At 42.1% G+C, this 27,146-nt stretch overlaps 1 protein-coding gene across 2 annotated transcripts in view; it reads right to left on the bottom strand.

Moving 5' to 3' along the window:
- LOC136374236 (transducin-like enhancer protein 4) overlaps nucleotides 1–27,146 on the bottom strand; it is a 104,018-nt gene that overhangs the window by 10,236 nt on the left and 66,636 nt on the right. For both annotated transcript variants that reach the window (XM_066339537.1, XM_066339536.1), the window contains exons 9-14: nucleotides 3,480–3,599; nucleotides 2,881–2,934; nucleotides 2,136–2,288; nucleotides 795–927; nucleotides 316–509; nucleotides 49–125 (exon numbers count right to left, since the gene is read on the bottom strand). In XM_066339537.1, the coding sequence (XP_066195634.1) occupies nucleotides 49–125; nucleotides 316–509; nucleotides 795–927; nucleotides 2,136–2,288; nucleotides 2,881–2,934; nucleotides 3,480–3,599 (731 nt within the window). The remainder of the gene's footprint in view (nucleotides 1–48; nucleotides 126–315; nucleotides 510–794; nucleotides 928–2,135; nucleotides 2,289–2,880; nucleotides 2,935–3,479; nucleotides 3,600–27,146) is intronic.

The raw sequence follows: 27,146 nt of genomic DNA on the forward strand, positions 1-27,146 counted from the left end.
GACTTCCAACAGATGATTGACTTTTAAAGCTGAATGTTTGATACTCACGGTTTTCCTCCCGGGATGCCTGTGAGATTGGGAGGGATGCCTGGGACTCGCATGTGATGATGTGGATCAAAACCAACCTATAGTTTTCCCCAAGCAAAACAAAAAGGTGTATTAAAGTAGGAGTTAGGCAAAGGAAGACTGTTTAATTCATGCTCTCCACAGTATACTCCCCAAACCACAAAGTGAGTGAACCAGAGTTAACTCCACAGGCCTTATATTCAATATAAACAGCTCTCAAAGTGAAATGCACGAACAGCAAACACTCACCACCGGAGATCGCCCGTAAGCTGCCGCCGCCGCCGCCGCTGCAGCTGCTGCACTCATCTGAGGGGAAATATTGTGCAGACCAGCATAGGCGGCTCCAGGGCTGGTCAGCTCCCCGTTCATACCAGCATGGGGCACGATACCAAATGGAGTAGGATAAGGACACGGTACTGCCATAGGTGTCCTTAAACCTGAAGCTATAAGAAGATGGGGGAAAAGTGAGAAGTCACAGAGGTATTCTAGAGCCATCAGATGAAACATGACTTTGGAAAGCTCCAAAAAAACCCACAAATAACTCAAACCAACCAGCCAGGCAGGCAAGGAAAGCCACACAACACTGTATTACAGTGCTGAAGAACCAGCTCAGCACACAGTTTAAGCATCTGTAACATACTGACTTGTCATTACAGATTTAAAGGGAGCCTGACAAGAGGCAAACAGTCAATGCTTCTTTCACACCACCAAAATATATGGACACTAACCTATTGGATCCACACCTGGGGGTTTGCCGGGCACTGGCCTCAGTCCGGGAGTGGAGTTACTGCCTGGAGTTGGGGCATCAGTCCGCGGAGTTGGGGTATTCGATTTAGACACAGGAGTGGTAGATTTCTCATTCTAATCACCAAGAAGTAAAAAGATATTTTATTTTAAAGATAAAAAAATATTTTATCTTTAAAACTAGGGATTAGTGATATTAGTGATATATAGCTTCTGGGTTTGGGTTTCAACAGTCCCTGGCAATGAAGAGAAGATGCAAAGACACTGAAAAACATAGAATGGCTTTGGTAATTAAATACAGCCTTCACAGCTTTTCTCGTCAGGAGAATCTGTATGATTCAGAATGAGGTAAATGACTGAAAATCATTGCCATCTGACAACTGGCAGCATATGTGAAATCTGTCAGTGATCTCACTATGGTAATGGACCTTCTCCCATTATAATTTTCTGTGAGAGATAGACAAGAAGAGCAGAAAAAAAATCCCTGAACTGACCGACTACTCATACCCAAGCGTGGTGCTAGAAACTCAAGATAAAGACAGTGATGGGTATAAAGTCAGGAACTGTGCAGTGCAGCTCTTGTGACAGGCTTGTTCATCAGACACACCACTGATTCCCAGGTCTGAACCTGTCATTCCATCACCTTTCCTGAGCACTACATTCACTTTAAGCTTTCTTTTTGTTTATTTTATTTCTTAAAATAATAGCATACCCTGCCCTGTGAAGAATCGAGAGGGGAATTACTGTGCAGCTCAGGTAGGTGATTAACTGTGGACACAAACAGGAAAGGAAAGAACACCCCTTGCAAGCAGCTCTTTTCTTTTGCATTATGATTTGCGATGCAAGTCAAGGAAGGCTCTTGTAAATGACAGATTACTTTTTAGATAGAAAATAAAATTTATTGTTGTTGTATATAGCCTGGTAATTCAAACAAAGCTAACAACCAAATCACATCCAAGCAAGGAACTGAATTTGCTATAAACCACAGCAAAGGAAAACAGCTCAAGAAACCCCTGTGTACTTTTATTTATTCTCAGAATAACAGTTCTTCATATGGAGGAGGAGAAAAATATCTCTCAGAACACCACATCTATCATCTACTCACACCACCAGTGAAAATAACCTCCTCCTATCCCTAAAAAAGACTGTGAACTTTCTATTATTCCATTAGACTCCCTTGAAAAGATAAACTAAACTGATATTAAATTGATGCTTCACAATTCTTTACTGACAGCGGTAAAAATACTAATTGTGTCCAGACAGAAATTCCATAAGCATGTATTTCAGTCTATGATTAGGGATCAGAAGCATTTTGTAGCACTTACAAGGCTAAGTTCTTTGGATTTGGAAGAAGGAGTACTGCTAGAGGATGCAATAGATGCCGGACTAATTGGTGCATCTTTTTTCAGCAGTCGAGTCTTGTCCAAGCCATTTTCCCGTGGAGAGTGTGCTGGGCTTCCACGGGGAGAAGAAGGATCCTAAATATCAGGAATATAGGTTAGCATAAAAACTTCATACTAGCCACTAGTTCTTGTCTTGAGCAGTCCTCAATTTGGAATGAAGATCTGTCATAGGACATTTAGCTGATACAACTGTAAAATTGAGAGGGATAGTGAAGGACAATTTGTTTTTCTTTTTAAAATGTTAAAAATTGATGCCATTAAACCATGAAAAATAATACCAAAAAATGGATATTGAAATAGGCAAGTAAGTATCTTTTTTCAAGTGGTGTCTTAAAAAGATCTGATGTATTTGGCAGACCTGATAAGGTTCACACATGAAGTCATGGCCAAAGTGAAAAAAACACTCTTAAAAGCTGCACCCCCTCTCTTGGCTTCAAATAACTCAAGAGAATTTTTTGTTCATAGGAGAAACAACTGCAGAAATAATTGTTTCTGATATGATTTGTATTCTAAAGAAAGAGGACATGACTGGACTCTCTCAGGCATTTCAAGCTCCTTTATGAAGGCAAATGCCAAAATCGTATTCATAAAATCAATATGCACAGAAACCACTGAAGATGCCCTCACTACCATTTCTGTAAGGTAGAAAAAATACCATTGTGTATACCTCATTGGAAACATCAACTACCAAGTTGTCATCACTCTTCTCACCATCGCTGTCCTGCAATGACAAATCACAATGTGTTAAAAAACTTCTATTTAATATCCCAATGTCTCTTAATAACTATGAAAACAGTGGAAGGCTTCTCACAAATCTGCAGTGTACCATTTACATTTACCAAACTTTATGTAGTAATACAATTAAAGTCTTTTGGCCACCTATAGGGCCTCTGCTTAGCAGGCTGCCACAACTACAGCATTTTTCCCAGTTTTCACACTGGTGGAGGAGGACATAGGATGAAAATCTTCATCTGAAGTGGCATTGTACTATGAAAAGGAGTCAAAATATACTTCACTAACAAATCCTGGCCTAACTAAACCTCAGCACTGTTATCACACAACTTCCAGGTGCTTTGCATTTATATTGTAAGAAATAGTATCAATCATATGCACCGAAACATTTAATCCAGCAGAGACACTAGAGGTAGGCAGCAAAAACCAGTAAAATTTGACTCCCATTTTAAAAATAGTTATGTAGCAGAAATCAGGTGAAATTATAGAGGAACACTGAAGTTCAACAATGCACAATGTAGACAATCTACTCACGTAACGAGCTGCTATTTCCTTCTCTTCTGTTTTCTGTTTTTTACTATCTGAACAATAATCCGTTGAATTTCTGTGCTTTTCTGCTGTTCTGAAACTAGCTGAGGGAGATACAGAAGAGCTCTGTAGTCCAAAGAGAGAAGAAAGCATCATCAGGCCCTCATTCGCAACAGTGGTTCATTTGTCACTATGCTCCAATACATCTTAGGCTGATAGTGTGATCTGGAGCTGTTCTCACAGACAGCACATTGGGTTTTGACCAGCAAGCATCTCATATTGAAAACTGCACTATGTATTGCAAGAGAAAGAAACAGGTGATCAACTGACAGATCATAAAGGCTGTCTGCACTGCCAATGGGATGAATTCGATGAATACTGTGCACTGGTCTTGTTTTGGTTTGTTTCCTCTACAAATACACCGGGTTAAGTCAATAGTCCCAGAAAAGGGGTGTGTGTTTGCACATGTGTGTGTGTGTTTGCCTGTGTAAATCAAAAAGAACAAGGAAGCTCAAGGCAAGTCACACTTCAGCAAACATTTGAATGAAGATTTCTACCAAAGAAAGAAGCAAGCTTCTGAACAGTTTTGAAGCAGGCAAGAACAGGAGAAAACACCTAAACTAATTTTATTTTGCTGCCTTTTACAATTAGAGGCTACGCCTGCAGCAGACAGAAACAAAAGACAGACTGGCTCAGTGATACCTTTGCTATTCCACAGTTCTCACCTAGTAATGATTGCTAACAAGCACACATATGGACAGGAGAGAAAGGAAGATAAGGTGTGCTTTAATGAACTATCCTCCAACAACTCCACTCTACTCCTTTAAACAAGGCAGGCAACATTTATCGAATTCTACCATATTTCCAAAGCTTTGTGGTGCCCGTAGCTTCGTATACAAAAAAAAAAAAAAAAAAAAAAGGAAGCAATGAAAGATGCAACGTTCCTTCTGGGACCGATTTTAGTAGCAGCAGCAGCTTTTGGCCCTAGTTCAAGAAAGCATTTAAGTATGCACTAAACTTTATCTCACTCTGAAGTCAGTAGTTGAACGTACGTAAGTAGGGATGCATTCAGGCTTTTTACAGAAATGGAAATAACAGCAATGGAGACAAAAATAATTGTCAGTTGAAATCCTGCTGACTGTTTCCATGTCTGTCCTCCTTTTTTACTGGTGTGGTGAGGAACAACCACAGAATTCCTGACTGATGGAATTTAGTTCCCCCTCTTCCCCCAGAAACACTTATCTGGGGTTTTTTCTTCCATGCATGATGGACAACTGTTGTTCCACATAAAACTGTACAACGTAGCAATTTGGTTTTGGGGTTTTCGGTGCAGCTATTAACATTAATACAAACTGAGAAAGTAGCATTTACACTGAGTAACTTCTGTTCCATGATTATTACAGAATTCCTTCTTTTCCTTATTATATCACAAGCTTCTGGTAAGGATTAACAACACTTAACCACAGAAATTATCATCCAAGTCACATAAGAGAATATTACTACCTACTGGGACACACAAGTCCTCCTCTCCATTTTGCTGAAATTTCCAGTTCTGGAGAACAGCAGCTCAGATTAATGAGTGGTAGAATTTGCAAAAATATTCCGTATTTTTGACTGGTAATTGTTAATTACCCTCTAAGAACACTGAGTGGAAATAAAAATTTTAGAGCAATCCTAGTGTTGAAGGCACAGCCTGTGCCTTTCCTATACTATGCAAATACATCTTAAAATACTGATTTAGTTTTAAAGCAGATCATTAATCAACGATTATGGCAAATAATGCAAACTAACAAAGTTATTTTCTGCTCTGAAGCATCAACACATGTTAAGACATTTGGAGACAGCAGAGCCAGGGTACAGAAGCCCTTAAAATAAAGGCCAAGTAGAAACACAACATTAAATGAACTGATGACTTGAAAAATGTATTTGTTTCTGTAATGATATAGCATAGCCTTTTGCAAAAGATTTTTGTACTAAGCTCCTAGTATATTTATATTCATCTACAATTTGGAAGGCAGTAGCTTGTAATGTGAATTCAATTCATTATTCTCAACTTCACCCTACAGAAAGCAATTTGCTTTAAAACGAAGAAAAATAATCACCAATAAACTACAAATTAAAATGTTGTCTAAAGAATTAAACTACTGCACTTACTTAAATAGAAGTACTTCTTTTAATAAATTTGAAACCATACAGTTCCATTTTTCACAATCTGGTTAGCAATGTGCCATAGATACCACTTTAATCTTTGATTTCACTACTTAATAAAGTAATAAATTGAAGGTCCCTACCAGAAAGATAAAGTAGCTAATTATCACTAGCACATTAAAGGATGAGCACCACACTGGGCAATGCACACTGCTTAATGCTTTTATTGCTTGATGGATCTGACCTTATACCAATATGAAAAGATCCTTCTGCAGTATTCTCACCTGACATTAACAGAAAAAATGGAGACAACTCACCTACTGACAGCAGGCAGGATCTTACTTCCCAATCTGAAATTAGGCCAGTGTACTAGGACTGACATTATTTTGCTTCCTGTGTCAATTACTACAGAACAAATATAAACACTTCCAATTTTAAGTGTCACACCCATTTCCTCACACAGAGCCAGCCTACCAATACCCCTGAAGAATTGCCTTCTTTTCCCTTCAACTCTAAATGCACCTGCCTCATAAAGACCAGTGATTTCATGGGATGGATCTCTTGTACTCTTGCTGACAGAGCTAAATTTATCTCTTATGTTAAATAACAAAGATATGTCACATATATAGACAATGAGCTGTGGTCTAGATCTTCCTATGGACCTAATGCCAACTATGTTCACTGTGTGAGACTCATATTGAGTTTCCTTTATTGCCTGTAACAGCTTTTCAGTCTATAAACAATGGTAAGGACATACCTTCACTGAGAAATACTGCGGTATAACAATGTCCTCACGGTTTCTACTGACTTTAGATTCAGAAAATAATCGTGTACCCACCTAAACCTTGGTTCCTGAGTGTGCAAGCCCACACTTACATTTGCAGACTGTGAAAGAAAACCTATTAAAACACACTGTTCAGCTGAAAGACTGCCCTGTTCCTTGATTAAAACATCAGTGCTATCCTAAGAGCTGCCTTTAAGAAGTTGGAATAGGATAGTTACTTAGAGAAATTAAGTGATTCAGCACTATGACTTGGCAGGCTGTAACTTAATGGGCTAGTCCTTGTTTCAGTAACTATTAAAATTTATAGAGAAATAAAGCCTTTTAACACCGCTGTTTTCTTCAATAAAATGCATTAATCTACTAGAAGAGCAGCACTTCCTACTGAACAATGCTGAGCTTGCTCACATGCAATAATTATATCAGACATGGGAAGAAATACTCTTTGGTGAAAGTAGGTTACACTTAGTTCGTGTTCGAGCAAAACATACCAGTTTTTCATTTTCTGTTTTGGTAGAACATTTTTATTCATGGTAAATACACCACAAAATGCTGACAAAAACAATAAACATACACATTTATAGAAAAGATGAGCACATTGCCATGTTCACATAATTTGCTTAAGAAGTGGAACAGTGTCTTTCTCATGCTGGACCCACAGTAATTTTTGCACTAGGCTACAGAGCATAGCATGCTATGATTCAGTCTCTGTTTTGGGCAGTGCTGAGCACAGTGCTATCTGAAATGGTCTCCCACCAGAAGGATTGTGCTGTTTTCTCTCCAACACCATCAGGGTGCTGCTCCTGGGAGTATCAGTGCCATACAGGTGCAAATTTAATCAGTATCAAGAGAGACACACAAGCCTCCTATGCAGCCATAAAATTCTCACCAGCATACTCACTGTCTATTTGGGATAATTAATAGTTCAAATTTCTAGGGGGAAAAAAAGGCATTGTTCTACCCTCACCTTCCACTGGAATTCAGTTGCATCAACACAGATAGCTGACACTGTAACGTGGCAGAAATCAGTGTGGAAATCATAAATCAAATTCTACAGCTATCCAAGCTGCAGGCTTCAACTCCCCATTTGCTGACTTCTCCAGATAAGAACTGGCCTGAGCACAGTAAGTGATAATTAAATGAAATCAGTGTTAAAGGTAATGACTAGAGATGACAAGATGAAAAGCCTTCCTACATGTTAAAACTGGTAACTCTTTAAAGCGTTCACAAGAATGACCATTCCCCAATGTACCCTTACTACTATGTCAAAATGATGTATTTGGAGTGCAATAATTAAAACAATAATTCCCAACAAAGTGGGAATTACAAGATAATTGACCATACTGAAGTATTAAGCAAACTGCAGTAAAAACCAAGGATGCTCAACGCTAAGGTCAATTACAGTATAATTATCTGAATGACATTATTGCTGTTATAAAGACTGTTGAAAGTATGAAAGAAACTATAAAAATGGATAAGCCTGCAACGCAGGAAACAACCAGGCAGCAATGCTGCTTCGTTGGCTGCAGCACTGAGCTTGGACTTCGGGCACTGCCCTAGGTTTGGGCTTGGAGCACTAAGCTGCCTAATACTGTAAACTTAAATCAGAAGCGGGGGCAGGGGGAGGGGGGAAAATAAAAAATTCGGGTTAAGTAGGGTTAAGGCTTCTGACACCATAAGGGTGAGATGACAACTGCTCTGACATGCAGTGAGAAATGTCCCACCAGACAGGTGAGAGGCCAGGGCAGAAGAAAAAGAGGCAGTGCAAATACAGCACAGAGACCATGTGCTCAGGGAGGAAACTGTGCAGCCAAGGGCTTCCACAAAGCAAACCTAAGGGCTCCAAGGTAACACAAATCTACCCATTTAAAAAATGAATTCACTTACATATATCTCTATGCACAGATACATTACTTTGATTAAAGTCAGGAAGATGGCATGAAATGCTGTGGGTTGATCTACAGATACCATAATGGAGGACTAGCACAAAGACTCTGCCTCCTGAAGTCACCCACACTTACACGGCCTTTTGGTTGCTGGTATTGTTATTATTATTATGATTGTTATTACTACATCCCATTATCTGCATGGATGGACATGGATTTTGTCCCTTTTGCCTTAATTTTTCAACACACACTCTTTACAGCCCTTAGGCAAGCAGATTTTCTTTACCATGCCCTTACCTTAAGGTTGTTTACACAGTGGGTCATCATCAGGCTGACACAGTCAGGCACTACAATCTGGACCACAGCTCTTCCAAAATGATTCATCACAGGAGGCTGGCAGTCAAGTGTTGATCCCACAAGTATCACTCACTGGTGATGGTGGACTTCCTTAACATTTTCATGCACCCCTTTCCCCCTTTTTCTAACTTGTTTCTCTATTCTCCCAAACTAAAAGGTAACTTCCACTCAGTGACACCATGAGCTTCTTGGTTTTTTTTTTTTTTTTTTTCCCTCATTCACTGCCTTGTCCCTATTTTCAGATACTAGGAAAAGCCTCAGTAATTGTCAGAGTAGAATGCAACTAACTAGCTAGGAAAGATACAGAACAAAGCCAGTTTAATATCACATGACCCAGCCTGAGCTAACTGCACTGAGCTTTGTAATCAAGCATGTGATAATTATTTTGAATACAAACTATGATTAAAATGCAAACTTTGAAGTTTTATATAGCATTTTAAACCACTAATTAACTTCACTAATTGCAAAATTAATGAAGTTAATTAGAGGATAAGAGTGCTATAAAAAGCTTCAAAGTCTAGATGTGCAGTGCTGTCTGCAAAAGCAATGAGAAGGCCATAAAAATGTCCAGAATAAAGAGAAAATGTAGGGTCAGCAGCCTTCAAAATCCAAGTATTGTCGTAAGTGTTATGTCAAGAAAAATATAGATATATGTGTGTACTATGTATATCTTTGTGTATCTTCATTAAAAAATGCCCATGTAACTGCTTACCATTGGTGGCAATGATCATGATGTGCTTGCCATTGGTGGTACCACTGGAGCATTTAATTTGAGCTAATTAAAAGCATCAAAGTCTAGATGCTATGAAATGGGTGATAAAACAAGGCAATAAACTATACACTTGCACACATTAATTCCAGTTGTATTTCAACATATACTTATCAATTTGCCAGAAAAGCTGAGAGAGCCACACAGCAACAGTTGAAAATACCCAGCAATTTTGATGTATAATCCTATCAGTGTGTGATGATGCTTCTCTGGCCCCTCCTGGTGTACAGGTTCATGTTGATGACAAGAAAAGTAGATGTTTAAAGCAATGGTGAGGTCTGCCGGCTAGTCTTTCAGAGATGGATTTTTGCAATAAACCCTTTAAAATACAGCTTCTGCACTAATCACTGGCCGAAGGACATAACACATATAAGGTGTAATCACTACTTGACACTGTGAGAGTCAAAGGATGAGGAGAACAAACACACCTTTGGGACAAACAGTTGAGCAGTAGAAGAACACAGATGAAAGTGAAAAAAAGGAAGGCCAGGTTTAAAGTATATCCTAGCACAGGCACATGAAGATAGTGAAATCAGATGTGCTAAGAGTAACAAGCACCCTTTGGTAAAGCAGAACAGTTTAAACACAGGACCTGGTTTCAGCAGGGAACAAAAGAAAAAGAAACAGATGGCAGGAAAGGGAGTTAAACTTTTCTGATAGGTTTACAGAAGCCTCTAAGTTCACATATTACATTTACTAGGAAGTCTGTTCTCACCCACTTTTGCTACTTGTTAAATTGAATTTAATTGACAGTATGACAACCGGGATGTCAAACATCCTCCACCACTCAGTCTATAGAGCAATTCACTTGATATATTCTCTCCATTCATCATCCTGTGATTCTATCTCCTCCCTTGATCAGACCCCAAAATAAGAATACATGCTTCAGAACACAGCAGAGTAGGTAATTTGGATGGAGTGAAAAGATCTGCAAGAAGGTGTTAAAGCACAAATTGCAACTGGTATACACAATAGAGCAGGTGATCCCCAGGGAATATGCAGGCTGCAAAGGAACATCAACTCTAATGATCCCAGAAAGGAGAAGTCTTCCAACATCATAAGCCTGAAGATACCACCAGAGAAAAATGTCCTGCTGGCATTTTAGAAAGTAAGTGTGAGAATCTGAGACACACCTGCACATTGGTCATCAAAGACTGCAAGCCTCTAAATGTTACTTTAACAAAAATCAGAGTCACCTAAAGGGAGGGGTCAAAGGTTATCAAGTTGCAGACATTCAGAAGAATTCAGGGTAAATATCTTTCGAAACCTGAGGAACTGAGAAGTGCCAAGGAAATAGGAAACTAAAGTCGTCCTCTCTTCAAATATTTGGGGTTCCAGTTACTGATCTTTCATGCTATTTCCTTCAGCAGAGACCTGAAACAATTTGGGCAATTCTAACAAAACAGAAACAAAAACACAGAACAGAGAGTATGGGTAGTTAACAAGGGAGAAAGAGCAAGGGAAAGTATGTAATCACAGAGCAAGAAAAAAAGCTCAATTAGCTGGAGCATTCAACATGGCAATTTAATTGTGGGCTCACCACCACGAAAGAGAGAGAGAAGAATAGCCACCAGCCTGCATTGCAGGTTTTGAGTCACTGACATGCCATGAGGCAAGGAAAAGCAATAGCGCTCCATGAGTGTTCTTCAAAAGCCAGTGATGGACATGCATAAATATTCCCCACACCCAGCACAGCTCCAGAATATCAATGCTAATTATGTTTTCACAACAACTGCATTTAAACAGAATACACGAGGATACTTGGTTAGTTTTCAGAATTCTAAAGAAACACTACAGAGGGAATGTTTTATGATTGCCATTAAAGGCTTGTGTCAGTATGCTTTATACTCTGCTCCTGCAAGAATCAGGAAATCCCTCTGAAGAATAACTGAGTTTTGCTCAGAGCCCTCTTTTCAGACCAAGCACTGTAGTAGAACTGTTATCCTACCACTCTGCAAAGTGATTAAAATGGACTGTAAGGCACAGAGCCAAGCTGAATGCAAACACTTTTCTGCAGCATCTCAAGGCACAAGGGTTATAAAAATCTCTTCAGTACTGGCAATTGAAATTAGGAGGTAAAGAATACACACATCTACACCCCCTAGATTTTCCATGTTCAAGCAGCAATGATCAGGCTTTAAATGTCGCCTTCTCCAGGGATATTTAAGTGGATTCAGTTTTCATGTGACAGGCCCTAACAATTTTCTCCTGGGATTTACATTCCCTATCTATACTCAATTTTGACCAGAAGGATCTACCTCAGTGCTAATGAGCCTTTTTTGTTGTTGTTGTTGCTTTAAAACCACAAAGATCACATCTGAAGACAGTCCCAAAAGACACCAAATTTAGCTTCCCTCCATCAGGTACTGTGCCCTAGTATCCTACATTTTCAGTTTTGGTTATATCTAACAAAGGCTATATTTATGGCAAAGGCATAAGTTTTGAGTTTTCACATTTCCGCTCCCTTCCAATCTATCCATATGCATCAACCCTCCAGGGAAAAACACTTTCATTTTCTTCCCTTCTGTTTGTCTCTAAAGGATTCTAGCTGTTTTGCTGCAGAGATAACGTAGGAGATGATAAGAAGACAAAGCAAATTATTGTTTTAACTGAGTAATTCACAAATAGAGCTGATGATCTCTTTCTACACGTTCTGACTAGTTATCTCCCTTATCTCTATTATTAATCCTATTTGTTTCTGACTTGATCAGTAAAACAGTAATAGAAAAAATAGCAGCCTTCAATATGCTACAATGATTACAAAAAGCCCCTGTCCTGGTTTGGAGTAAATTAGGGAAGAACCTCCAAAAGGAGTCCCCTAAACCAAACCTCCACCACCCCTTCCCCGCCCCCCAGCCCTGGGTTCGGGAAGGAAAATACCTTGGAGGAAAGTGGAAAAACCGGTTTATTGAAAAAAATACACTCCCCAACACCGAATAGTGGGAAAAGACGGGTTAATGTGATGAGGAGGGTTCTGATGCGTCTCTGGCAGGCCCAGGACTTCTCCAACTTCTCAGGTCAGGCCAGGTCCGGAGCTGGTTCAAACCTTGGGGGCGGGGGGAAGGAAGGAGGGAAAAAAAACCAAACAGAAGCAGCGGGGGGGAAGAAAAATGGCGGCAGGGGCAGCCGGAGAGCAAAGCAAAGCAAAGTGAAGCGAAGAAGGCAAAAGCAGCCGAGCTAGCTGAAGCAAGAGCTGAAACAGCCAAGCAAGAAAAAAGAGAGAAGGAACTGCAGGCTCCCGCCCAAGAGGGCGGGGTTCAGCTGCGAGACATAACAATATATCCAAGATATGGGATGGATATATGGGATAGGAGGCAGCTCAACCCAGAACATTCCACCGCTTATCCCATATATCCATCCAATTAAAACTTTCATCTCACTTACTCAGACCTTTAACACTTACACGTTTCCGTCCGTCTTACTTGCTCAGACCTTCGACACTTACACATTTCCTTCTGTTTCATGTCTAACTGATCTAACGCGCAGACAATGGTAGTAACATTCAGCACATATCAATCTTACCCCATATTCAGATCTCCCTGAGGTACACATCGCATCGTTCCATCTTTCTGCATTATCCACCATGTACAACCCAGTCCTCGAGCAGAGACAACTCCACGGATGGGTTTGCCTGTACTCGAGTCAGGGTTGATCCATACTGTCTTTCCCAACAAACCTCTAACATGGGCCACTGGGACTTTATCTCCGTCTACTATATTAAGGTGCTGGGACTGAGCAGGACCCGCTCGGTTGGTGGAACCTCGAGTGTTAACTAACCAGGTGGCTTTTGCTAAATGCTGCTCCCAGTTTTTTAAGGACCCTCCACCCAACGCCTTCAGGGTGGTTTTTAACAGCCCATTGTACCTCTCCACTTTACCCGCGGCTGGTGCATGGTAGGGGATATGATATACCCATTCAATATTATGTTCCCTAGCCCAGGTTTTAATAAGATTATTTTTGAAATGAGTCCCATTGTCTGACTCAATTCTCTCGGGAGTGCCGTGCCTCCAAAGGACCTGCTTTTCAAGGCCCAGGATGGTGTTGCGGGCTGTAGCATGAGACACAGGATAGGTTTCCAACCATCCCGTGGTGGCTTCTACCATGGTCAGCACATGACGCTTGCCTTGGCGGGTTTGAGGCAGTGTGATGTAATCAATCTGCCAGGCCTCCCCATACTTGTACTTAGACCACCGCCCTCCATACCAGAGAGGCTTCATCCGCTTGGCTTGCTTAATGGCAGCGCATATTTCACAGTCACTGATAACCTGAGAAATGCTGTCCATGGTTAAATCCACCCCTCGGTCTCGTGCCCACTTATAGGTGGCATCTCTGCCTTGGTGACCTGAGGCATCATGGGCCCATCGTGCTAGAAATAATTCTCCCTTGTGCTCCCAGTCAAGATCTATCTTCAACTCCCCTATCTTTGCAGCTTGATCTACCCGCTGATTACTTTGCTGCTCCTCATTAGCTCTACTCTTGGGGACATGGGCATCTACATGGCGAATCTTCACAGGTAGGGTTTCTAACCGGGCAGCGATATCTTTCCACTCTTCAGCAGCCCAAATTGGTTTTCCTCTACGCTGCCAGTTCGCCTCTTTCCATTTCTTCAGCCATCCCCACAGAGCATTGGCTACCATCCAAGAATCAGTGTATAGATAGAGCCTTGGCCACTTCTCTCTCTTTGCAATATCTAGGGCCAGTTGAATGGCTTTAAGTTCAGCAAATTGACTGGATCCACCCTCTCTCTCAACGACCCCTACGACCTGTCGTGTGGGGCTCCATACAGCTGCCTTCCACCTCCGACCCATCCCTATGACACGGCAGGAACCGTCGGTGAATAAAGCGTAACATATTTCCTCTGCTGGCAACTGGTCGTATGGCGCAGCTTCCTCAACCCGGGTCACTGGTTCTTGTTCTTCATCTGCAACACTGAAACTTTCACCTTCAGGCCAGTTTGTAATTACTTCCAAAATTCCAGGGCGATTCACTTTCCCAACTTGAGCGCGTTGTACAATGGGGGCAATCCACTTGCTCCAGGTAGCACTGGTGGCGTGGTGGGTGGAGGGAACCTTTCCTCTGAACATCCACCCTAGCACTGGTAGTCGGGGTACCACGACAAGTTGTGCTTCCATACCTATAACCTCTGAGGCGGCCCGAACCCCTTCATAGGCTGCTAGAATTTCCTTTTCTGTTGGAGTATAGCTGGCTTCCGATCCTCGGTAACTTCGACTCCAAAATCCCAGTGGTCGGCCTCGAGTCTCCCCAGGCACCTTCTGCCAAAGGCTCCAGGACAGACCGTGGCTCCCGGCTGCAGAATAGAGCACGTTCTTCACATCCGGTCCCATCCTGACTGGGCCAAGGGCTACTGTGTGAGCAATCTCCTGTTTAATCTGAGTAAAAGCGTGTTGCTGCTCAGGGCCCCACTGGAAAGTGTTTTTCTTGCGAGTTACCAGGTGGAGAGGGCTTACAATCTGACTATATTCTGGAATATGCATCCTCCAAAAACCTATGACACCTAGGAACACTTGTGTCTCCTTCTTGTTAGTTGGTGGAGACATCGCTGTGATCTTATTGATGACATCAGTGGGAATCTGACGCCGTCCATCTTCCCACTTAATTCCCAGGAACTGAATTTCTCTAGCAGGTCCTTTAACTTTGCTCTTCTTGATGGCAAAACCAGCTTTCAGGAGAATCTGGATAATCTTCTCTCCTTTTTCAAACACTTCAGCTGCAGTGTTCCCCCACACAATGATGTCATCGATGTATTGCAGATGTTCTGGAGTATCACCTTCTTCCAATACAGTTTGGATCAATCCATGACAAATGGTAGGACTGTGCTTCCACCCCTGGGGCAGTCGATTCCAAGTGTACTGCACACCCCTCCAGGTGAAAGCAAACTGAGGCCTGCATTCTGCAACCAGAGGAATGGAGAAAAAGGCACTGGCGATGTCAATAGTGGCATACCACCTTGCTGCCTTGGACTCCAGCTCGTACTGGAGTTCCAGCATGTCCGGCACGGCAGCACTCAGCGGTGGAGTCACTTCATTCAATGCCCTGTAGTCCACAGTCAACCTCCATTCTCCATCCAACTTGCGCACAGGCCAAATGGGGCTGTTAAAGGGTGAGTGGGTTTTACAGACCACCCCTTGGCTCTCCAACTCACGAATCATTTTGTGGATGGGAATCACTGCATCTCGAGTTGTTCTATATTGCCGCCGATGCACTATAGAAGTGGCGACTGGCACCTGCTGATCTTCCACCTTCAACAATCCCACAGTAGATGGGTCATCTGATAGTCCAGACAGGGTGTTCAGTTGCTTAACACCCTCTGTTTCTACAGATGCTATTCCAAATGCCCATCTGAATCCCTTTGGGTCTTTGAAATACCCATTCTGAAGAAAATCTATGCCCAGAATACACGGGGCCTCTGGGCCGGTCACAATCAGGTGTCTCTGCCAGTCCTTTCCAGTCAGGCTCACCTCAGCCTCTAACAAAGTCAACTCTTTTACTCTCCCTGTCACCCTGGCAATGGAAATTGGTTCTGCCCCCACATGTTCCGATGGCACCAAAGTACATTGCGATCCAGTGTCCACCAAAGCCTCATGTCTCTGTGGCGCCAATGTGCCAGGCCATCGAATCCACACAGTCCAAAACACACGATTCTCCCCAACCTCTACCTGGCTAGAGGCAGGGCCCCTCTAAGCCTGATTATCTTTCTTTCTTTCTTTGGACATATGTCCTAGAGGTTCCCTCCAGGGGATCAGATATATCATCATCGTCCTGGCTGCAGACAACTGGTGCTGCTCTCTGTTTAGTAGGACTTCCTCTTTGTATCCTACCTTCTTTCAATTTACGCACCCGTTGTGCCAGAGCAGCAGTGGGTTTTCCGTCCCACCTCCTCATGTCCTCCCCAGCTTCACGCAAGAAGACCCAAAACTCGGTTCGCGGGGTGCGCCTTCTCTCCCCAACAGAGGTACGCCCGCGTTGAACACCAGGGTCTCTAATTTGAACGGCCGAAATTTGGAGGAAGTCCTCCCTAATCTCTTCCCTGAGTTTTTTGTGATTTTCCTCTAATTTATCTCCAAATTTCTGCAGTCGTGTTTCCACAGCTGCAATCCTGGCCTGAGTTGGGCCATGTACTGCATCAGCATATGCTCGAAGCTTCCTTGCCATATCGAGCACGATTTCATGTGTCTCCTCCCGCTTCATTATTGCTAGAGCAGAAACGTATTCAGATGGTCCAAGTCGTACAAGTTTCCGCCAATCACGGGTGTACATGGTACCAAATCTGGGTTCTTAGTGTTTAGGTCATCTGAGAAGATAATCTCTACCACTGCCATTTCTCTCAAGCGTTGAATCCCTTGTTCTATGGTCTTCCACTGGGTCTGCTGCATGTAGAGATCGTCTGCACACAGGTATCTTTGTGCCACACTTCCCAGGACTCGTTCCCAGAGACTGCAAGGGGTAGCCTCCCTCATCATTCCTTGGTCAATAACTGGATCATGTGACAGGGAGCCCAAATGCCTTGCTTCAGTGCCATCCAGAATTGTAGCTTCGCCTGCAGCATCCCAGAGACGGACTAACCAACTAATTATAGACTCATCTGGTCGTCGGGTGTAATCCTTTCTCAAACCTCGGAGGTCCTTCAGGGAAAAAGCATCAATAGTGGGTCCTGATCTTGTGCCAGCTGGTTGGACATTTGATCTTAGGCCAGTTGGTCCGGCTTCCAGTCGGGTGTCAGTTGGTTCAGCTTCTGATTTTATATCAGTTTGTCCAGCTTCTGATTGGGTGTCCTTGGGAGGCCTCGAGGGCCCTTCACCTTCATCATCATCATCCTCTACTGGTCGATCAGTCTTTCGTGCTCTCTTTGCCCCGGCGACTGCCAGTGTCTTAGACTCCCTGTCTGGTTTAGCTGTTGGCCTGGAGCCCAGGATATTAGCTGCAGCCTGAGTGACTGGGGTGGTAACTAGCTTATCTCCCTGTTCCCTTTCTTTTATCTGCTGTCCTTCAGTATCTAGCAGAGTACGGTAAACATATGCCAGGGCCCAGCTCACAGTAATAATCCTTTTCTCCTTAGTATTACCACAGCACTTCTCTTTCAAATACTTCGCCACCTCAGCTGGGTTCTGAATTTGTTCAGATGGGAAGTCCCAGACTATAGGATCAGAAAATTCCTTTAAAATTTGGCCCATATCTTCCCATTTCCCACTCCACTCAAGATTTCTCTTTGTTGGCTTTACCCCTAAATCAGGAGTCTCATTAGCCCTCTTAGAAATCTCAGCTTTCATTTTATATAAACTGCAGACAGTATAGAAAAGACTTACTAGATTAAATGCCAGAAAGATGGTCTCTTTAACACTCAGGGGAAACTGAACATTTTCTAATAGAGATGTAAAAAATTCAAAGGAGAAGAGGGAAGAAAGAGCCTGAAAAAACTCTCCCCCTGCTTCTCCCCTAACAAACTGAATGCACCACCACAACAACGAACTATACACTTCTGGAACAGATTTAAGCATCTTAACAGCCCTTCTATAAAGCATCACAAGCAAGCCCAGCCCAATGAATATTCTGGTTAATGCCCCACGGCCCCAAAAGCTACGTATTAGTAGCAATACCAGAGCTTTTTCTATGTAAGGGAATAACCCTAGGTACCACAGAGGTATTAAAACCTCAAAAATCCCTGGGGACCAGAAATATTGGCAGGCTTTCCCCCCGAATGACATTATGAATCCAGAAAAAGACATCCCAATACACCCACAAAACAACTAGAACCACCAATATTATTATTAAGGTTTTTCCACTTTCTCTGGCCCTTTCCCGGCCAACGCACCAAGAAATGTCCTGGTTTGGAATAAATTAGGGAAGAACCTCCAAAAGGAGTCCCCTAAACCAAACCTCCACCACCCCTTCCTCCCCCAGCCCTGGGTTTGGGAAGGAAAATACCTTGGAGGAAAGTGGAAAAACCGGTTTATTGACAAAAATATACTCCCCAACACCGAATAGTGGGAAAAGATGGGTTACTGTGATGAGGAGGGTTCTGACGCGTCTCTGGCAGGCCCGGGTCTTCTCCAACTTCTCAGGTCAGGTCAGGTCCGGAGCCGGTTCAAACCTTGGGCGGGGGGGGAGGGTGGGGTGAGGAAGGAGGGAAAAAAAAACCCAAACAGAAGCAGCGGGGGGAAAGAAAAACGGCGGCAGGGGCAGCCGGAGAGCAGAGCGAAGCAAAGCGAAGCGAAGAAGGCAAAAGCAGCCGAGCTAGCTGAAGCAAGAGCTGAAACAGCCAAGCAAGAAAAAAGAGAGAAGGAACTGCAGGCTCCCGCCCAAGAGGGCGGGGTTCAGCTGCGGGACATAACAATATATCCAAGATATGGGATGGATATATGGGATAGGAGGCAGCTCAACCCAGAACAGCCCCCTAAAACTCAATAGAAATACTCATTCCACATCCTGACGGTTTCTGTCAGCAGAAACATGTTCACATGTTTTTCTCAGGTATCAAGGAAGAGACTATAAATTTGGTCCTCCCTTCTCCATCAGATTTTGTGTGGTTTCTGAAGACTTTTTTTGTACTCTACATAATTTAGGAAGCCATGGCCACTGGTAAGTGCCCACTGGAAACCGAATTCCATTATCCAACCAAATTCTTAATTGGACAAGTGAATAAAACATAACTTGGTGCTATTAAATGTTTGCACATTCCAGGTCATTCTGATTCTGAAACAAAACATTCTCTTAACCATCTATTAAAAATATCTTCCATAAAAAAATCTTTGAGCACTACTATTCTTCTCTCTGCCCAAATAATATCACAGCCAGTCTACCTGACTCAGTTCATCTATCCTCACTTACTTGTGTTCCCAAGACCCTTGTTCAGGAAATTATCCCGTTTCCTATTCAGGGAAGCACTTGAGCAGAAGCCAGATTTGAGGCACACACTTTGATCTTATGGAAGTCACAAAGCAGAAAAAGAAATCAGAGGAATGTACATATGTGCTGAACTTTAGATACCTACTGTGCACTACTGGTATCTGGACCTCAGCCTGCTGGCAAAAATAATGGTTTCATTCTTCAAATCACTGACTCTGCTAAGTGAAATGGATGGAGGAGTGGTGGGAACACCAGATTCTGCAGGCAGCCTTAAAGCAGTTACATCAGTATATAATAGTACATCGTAAGAATAACACCTACTTTGAAGACTGAAAAAATAGAATGTATGGTCCTTTCTGTCCGATTTTTAGATGCATTACAGCTCCTCAACATAGTAGAGCTTTGCCAAGGGAAGCAGCAGTAGCTTCTCTGGGACTTCCATTATTTATATTAGATAGGTCACATTGTTAATGTTTTAAATGTTAAAAGCAGAATCAAATAGTCACTTCAGGCTAGCTGGAAATGTTTTGATGTTAGCAATGAGTAGTCAATACATTTTTAATTCAGGTTAAAGAAAAGAAAAAGCAAGAATCTCTGTCTTGTACTCCCCCTGCACTCTGCCAAGTAGTTAAATGTGATTAACTTGGCATGCATGCACATGACCTTCTATTCTATTCAAATTAGTTATTTTAGGTAATTTCTGAAGACTCTTGTCTCTCACTGAAGTATTTAATAATACGATTCATCTTTCCACTTGCTTTTAAGGGAAGACTAGAGTAACATCCCTAAAAGAGCATTCTGGCAAATGCTCCTGAATTACGTAATTCACTAGGTTCAACTCTACTGTTAGAATCATTTTCAAGGAAAACAGATATAATACATTATTATTACAGCTACACAACCCTGAGTTGAATTTTCCTTTGCTGAATTACTAACACGCTAATTCTGAAATTGATCTGTTTTAAAAACCTCATGTGAAAGGTTTTTTAAATACCATACATACTCAGGCTCTTTATTTTAAATAGTTTGGAAATGAGCTGGTGGAAGCAGGGAACTAAAAAAAAGTCTTATGTTCGCTAATCTAGCTTTAAGTACATGTTAAAGAACATGTTTCCAAGCAAGACCTATGGTGTGGATTTAGATCTGCAAAGACCTGATATTTCATCAAGGTTCCAGGAAACCATTTTAAAAATTCATTTATAAAACAAAATGAACGATGTTTACTTCCATGTGGGATGCCTAGAGAAGCTGGCAAGCAACAAGTTTATTAAAATGACAAGTTCAAGGTTTTTTTTTTTTTGTTTACTGTAAATAATCTCCCTGTGAGTCAATTAAGAGTGTGGAGATCAAAGGCTCAAGAAGCACTATAAAAGCTGGAATTACAGGGTTAAGGTAAAGCCTCCACATGCTCCTTCAATACATATAATTTCCTCTAGGCACCCACTGACTGGGTGAAACAGTGCAGACAAGCACTTTTTTTACTTGCTTTGGAGTACAGCAAAAAACAACACCCACACTTGAAAGGACACCTAAATAGGCAGCTTGATCGTATGCACAGTCAGGAATGAATTTAGTTGCAAAGACTGATCCAGGTGAGAAGGCTAAAAGGGATCTGGGATGAATGCACAGAATGACTTATAAAATGGGCTTCTTTGTTGGGAAGTTATTAAATCTCAAATTACAACAGTTTGTCAGTGCATTTCTTCTCCATAACAGCTTGCCAAGATTATTCATTTTCAAAGCATTACTCTGAATAGTTAGTGAAGTGTTTCCCAATGCAAGGCTTTACTACAATGATGATCTCTGCACATATCATCTTCAAATTTGAAGAGTGAGTATGGCTTTACACTGAGTACACAGAGCACTGCCAGCATGTCTTTAGCCAGAACTTCAGAGGCTGAGTTGGAAGTGACACCATCGTTTACTGACCAACATCTGGGCTGCTTGAGTTTCCTTGCACTGCTACCTTGCTTACTCTCAGTAATGAGCTAAGTCTTGTTTTAAGACAAAAAATCTTGAATTTTAAAGTGGGTCTTCACTTCTGTTTCCTGCTAACATGGGGACAGATTCTGAACCTGTCCAGTCTGTCCCCTGTTATCTCACTGCCTTTTCTCACCCCTTTTATATTACAGAGCTTTTATATTACAGAGTGCAGGACAAGGTTTCATTATTTGTTATGATGGATAAGACCATCAGAATGCTCACTATGCACAGCCTTTAGTTCTGCAGTAAATGCAAATTTTCATTTAAAGACACCTAGAGCACCAGATGGAGCCCTTACAGTAAAAAAGTTCAATGAACGCTTTCACAGCAGGTATGATTATATCCAAAGCTCCAGCCCACATATGGAAATCTTTCTTCCCTGCTTGCACACTCTCCCCACTGGGCACTTTCACTACTAACAAAAATCACATTCCCACATCCACTGCTAGGGCTGCTCCCCCGTAGCAGCCTTGCAGGAAGTCTGAAAGAGTCCTCCAGTTGTGCAGGAGCCCTTGCTGTGTACTTGGCTAAGAGTCAGTGGAGCACTGTGCCCAAAATCCTTATCTGTGGCTGAACAACCTTGCTTCACGTACAGAAAGTGCCAGAGCCTTGCCTATGCGGCCCTGGGCTAGAAGTCACACAAGGAGGAACAGTTCAGGCACAGTGCTGGGATGTGTAGAGTCACTGCTGCTGGTGGGTGGTGTGGTCCTAAGGTGGGGTGCTTTGTGACATAGTGTATTTATTTATGCTGTGTGACAGCTGGTTAGCCCAGGATGAGCAACACAATCAAAACACAAACTCTCCTTGCCATGACCCTCCCAACAGTGCTGTGGCTTCCACTGATTCTGCTACATACCATAGAATCACAGAATATGCTGACTTCGAAGGCAACCCATCAGGTCAAACTCCTGGTCCTGCACAGGACATCCCCATGAGTCACACCCTGTGCCTGAGAGCACTGTCTGAACGCTACTTGAACTCTGTCAGGCTGGTGCTGTGGCTTTTGTGGAAAGCTGTTCCAGAACCTGTTTCTAACAGCCAACATAAACTCTCTTGTCACAACATCAGGACATTCCCTCAGGTCAGCACAGAGAAGAGATCAGTGCCTGCCCCTCCTCTTCCCCTCACGAGGAAGCTGTAACTGCAGTGAAGTCTGTACTCAGTCTCCTCCCAGCAGAACAGACCAAGTGATCTCAGCCATTTCTCACACAGCTTCCCCTCAATACCCTTCACCATCCTCACTGGCCTCCTTTAAATGCTCTCTTAACAGTATCATATCTTCCTCATATTGCGGCACCCAAACCTGCCCCCAGCACTAGAGGTGAGGCTGCCCCAGCTCAGAGCAGAGCAGGACAATCCCCTCCCTTGCCCAGCTGGTGATGCTGTGCCTGATGCTCCCCAGGACAGGGTTGGCCCTCCCAGCTGCCAGGGCACTGCTGGCTCATGTTCAACTTGCTGGGACTCCCAGGTGTCTTTCCACGACACTGCTTACAGCAATCTCATTCCCCAGTCTGTCGAAAAATCCCAAGTTGCCCCACCCCTGGTGCAGGCACTTGCCCTTGTTGAACTTCATATGGTTGGTGATTTCCCAGTCCTCTGGTTTGTCGAAGTCCCTCTGCAAGGTCTCCCTGCCCTTGGGGGAGTCAGCAGCTCCTCACAGTTTTGTATCATCTGCAAACATGATTAGTGTCCCTTTTGGTCCTGTGTCCAACAACTTGGTGTGGAAGGAGCCACAGAAACATAAGAGCAATGAACTGAGCCTGAAGGAAGGATGAAAATACAACCAAAGCTTGTCTCCTGTAAAAACATGCAGAGCTTAGACAGCCAAATGAAACTGGAAGTAGCTCAAAAGGACTAAATGGTCAAACTAGAAGCATGACTGTACTTGCCAAGAATAGGACTCAAAACCACTGAGAAGTTTCAAAAAGGAAGAACTAGATACAGATGGATCACAAAGAAACATTGATGCTTGAGCTGAAAACTAAAAGCGAGGAGGTTGGAAAACTGTATATATTTTGGAAATGTAGGTTTAGTAGTCCGCATTTTTGTCTGATCACATGAAGTCAATTGAGCCTCTTCATGCCTCAGTTCATTATCTATAAAAGCAGGATAATTTCAGAAGTCTACAGGGTTTCCTTCCCTTACAGGATTGCTGTGAGGATTCATGGATTGAAGATTTGGAAGTACTCTGGTACCACCAAAATGGATCTATTACATACACTAGACTGAAATTTAAAAATGAGGAAGAAATAATCAGTATTCCTTGTATCAGTAAAAACACAACTAGAAGATTAGAACAATCCAATTACTGTAACAGAATACCTGCACTAAACTCCAGAAACTATATAAATGTAGAACTTTAGCCAATTCATTGTTTGCATAAACCGGTACAACACAGACATGAGACGTGTAAAAGACAAAACATTTCTGCACTGTATGTAAAACCCATCAGTCAAACTATGAGAACCTAAACCCACTACATCTGAGATGCAACTAAATACTCTGAACACAGTTCCAGGAAGAAAATGCTACTGGTGGTTAATGCTGCTGTTTTTTGAATTACCTATGGGTAACAGAATTAATCAGGAAATGTGCTATCCGCAAGTCTGTCTTTGAAATTATTTTTTTTTCTCTAATTAACCTTATGCATCCAAGATGTGTACAAAGCTAAGCCTGCAGCTACCTAATAAACTCAAACCTGTACTTCAGAATGAGTAAGACCTTCTCAAAGACAGACAGATGTCAGATGAGCCTCCCTGATTTCTGCAGAAATGCAGAGTCAGTCTTTCCATCATCACTTCTTTTACTACAACCCACCAGGTGCAGTGTCTTTACTGCTTTTTGTTATGCACAGTTTGCACTTACAGCACTACGTAAGTATGAAAGACAAACATGGTCTGTGCCTATCTGATTAAAATCCAATATAAATTATATGCAAAATAGGTGCAGCCCACTGGTTCATGGCAAGCTGCCAGTAAATACCTTCTGTGGCTGAAGGAAGTGCACCACTGATTTAGAGCTTCATCTATCTGCTATACTGTTACTTCTGTCTTATTTTACATTTTATGAATGTTCTTTCCCGTATCCACTCTTCTTTCTAACTGGCCGGCTTAGAACTCCAGTTGCATACTATCTGACACCAGACAGTACAAAAAAATGTTGCCCCACAATGCACAATCACTTTGTGACTTGAGTAAAGTCCAATTCAATCTCAGCCTATGTAGTACACCAGTTTTCTCCCTCCTTGCTTCATTCAAAACTACTGTTACTTCAATGCAAATTCATTCCAGAAGCACTTTCCTGCTTCCTGGTCTCAGCTCTCTGAAACTCCAGGTTAAGCAAAACTTGGGGCCCTTCTGAAGGTAAAGCAGATTACGCTAATGAGCTAGTAACTGTGCAGCTAAGTACAGGGAAAAGTACACTTCACATGAAAACATAAAACCATCCAAGCCTGTCTAAAAAGTAAGGCAATACTACAGAACATTTACAAGTTAGTTTTCCTGGACCATCACACAATTTAGATGATCCAAAACTGGGTTTCCCAAATGCTGTTCAAGCGTGATTATGGAATACATTTGTTTTGATTGAGCTTTAAGTCCCTGCATTTCAAAAAGTCCTCACTTTACCTTCAGTCAAGGTTGAAATTTGCTATCATGATACCTTCAGCTCCCTTTAGAATTTTTATGCGTATTTTCCAAAGAGAAAAGAACCACAGATTCATCATGCACAAACTGATATGTACAGTAACACCACTCTTAGCACATTTGCTAGGAATAGCTTGGAACTTCTACCCTTAGTTTTGATATTTGTGGAATTAAAAAGAAATTCAGGCCTGGTCTCACAGTATTTAACATCTGGGTAAAACACTTGCTGATGTCAACAGGGCTATGGTTTGACACAACAAACACCTGCACGTTACAAGAAACTTTAGCAGTGACAGCAGTAAAAGGCAATTTCTTCCTTATCTCTTTTTGTGCTTCCCTTCTTTTCTTACCATGATGAGAGCAGAAACAATATGGCAACCATAACAAAGGGGAATAATGAAAACACTCACATATGATTACTCAAAATGGGTCCATAAATACCAGGATTACCTGGCTACTATGGTGCTTGATTTCAGGACAACTTGAAAATCCGTGAAGGGGAGTGACAAAGAACACCTTCATGGATACATGTGTATCACAGCTTTGGTATCCCAAAACCCTGTGGCTACCTCAGATACCAGCAGGTGCACAAGTGACAGCAGAGGCAAGGAATACCTTTGTATACCTTCAGACAGCAATACTGAACAGTGCCTTCTTTCACTGCAGTAGTGTCTTCACCATTGTGAACTTTGTCACTTTCCAGCTGACCTGCACAACGCCCTGAAGCTGATTGCTACTAGAGCACTACAGTCAGAGTAACAAACACAAAGTATCTCTCTTGCCAAGCAGCAAGACCTTCCAGATCATACACTAACTTCCTCCAAAACCAGCCAGTATAACTGTATTTCACCAGACATTACATACATTACAGGTCCCAAGTAAACAATTCTCAGGCACAGAACTCAAGTGCCGGAGATGGCTGGAGTAAACTTGCAGTTCCTCCAGGGCCAAAACTTTTTCAGTGAAGATAACGTGATGCTATTCTTCTGCATCTATTCTCTGCCAACCCTCAAGACTTGAAAAGAAGGACAGCCAGAAAACTATGAGTCAAAGAGAGGTAGAAAGATTACTCTCTGGGACCTAGAAACCACAAGGATAGATACCTCAGTCATGTTTTTTAAATGCTTTCTTTCTGTCTACTTCATCCCTTCCTGAAAGACTAAACGTAAAATTAAATCGTCTTAGAGAAGGACAGCCACTTCCCCCCTGTGCTCAATCATTCCAGTCACACTATGTTGTCCAGTAACCTGCATTGATAATTCCTCATAAATAAAATGCCAACATTATCATCCACAGCTATGTTGTTGACATGCATTTGCTATTTCACTAAAAATGCCATTAATTTTCTGGCTTCACAACAGCTGAGCTACTTCCCAATTTGAATATACAAAAGAGTATTTTGTTTAAACCAAATTAAAAGCGTTCCAGTAAATGACTTCAATTTTGCTGGGTATACTACTCAGTGTATACCATTCTATTTAAGCCTCTCTTTTCTCATCTCTAGCCCTTATACACATCCATCCTTTTCTCTCTGTTTTTTTTTCCCCCTTCCCTTTATATACTTAATCCTTTCATTTCAAGAACTGGATTTGCCCAGCAAGACATCCACAGTCACAGAGAGCTTCAAAAACCTAGTGCCAAGGAGAAGGCAATGGTGAAATTGCCTCTGCTCTCTTTTTATTCACCTGTTTGCCAAAACATATTTAGCAGTAACGAAAGAAAGGGAAAGGGGAGGGAAAAGCACATAGCATGCTGAATACACCTTCCCTTACCCATCCAGACAAGTGCTGACATTCTCCATTTAAGCTGGAATGAAAACCACCATTTCTGCCAAGCCCTCCTGGCATCTCACCACTTTATTTGTTCCCATTTGTATCTAATGCTTTTGTCAACAGTTCAACAAAGTCAAAGCAAACAACCCACTACAAACACTGAGGGTAACAGCAACAAGCATGAATCCTTCACAATTATCCAGCCCAGCTGCTCAGTGCCTGTCCAGACTGCTTTCATTTACAACAGTGTCAACAAAAGGCTGAAACCCAATAACTAGGTGGGTCAATACTACCCCTGTAAAGCCTCCAGAGAAAAAAACGCTGTTCTGCTGCTTAACTGCTTCAGCAAACATGCAGAGTAATTCAGTTAGATAGACAAGTGCTTGCCTAATCATTTCTTGTGTGAATTATTCAAGGCTTTCCCTTCAAACTGCTAAACAATGGCTCTTCAAATATTTCCAAGGAACCA

This window comes from Sylvia atricapilla, chromosome Z, assembly GCF_009819655.1.
Source record: "Sylvia atricapilla isolate bSylAtr1 chromosome Z, bSylAtr1.pri, whole genome shotgun sequence".
Classification (NCBI taxonomy): Eukaryota; Metazoa; Chordata; class Aves; order Passeriformes; family Sylviidae; genus Sylvia; species Sylvia atricapilla.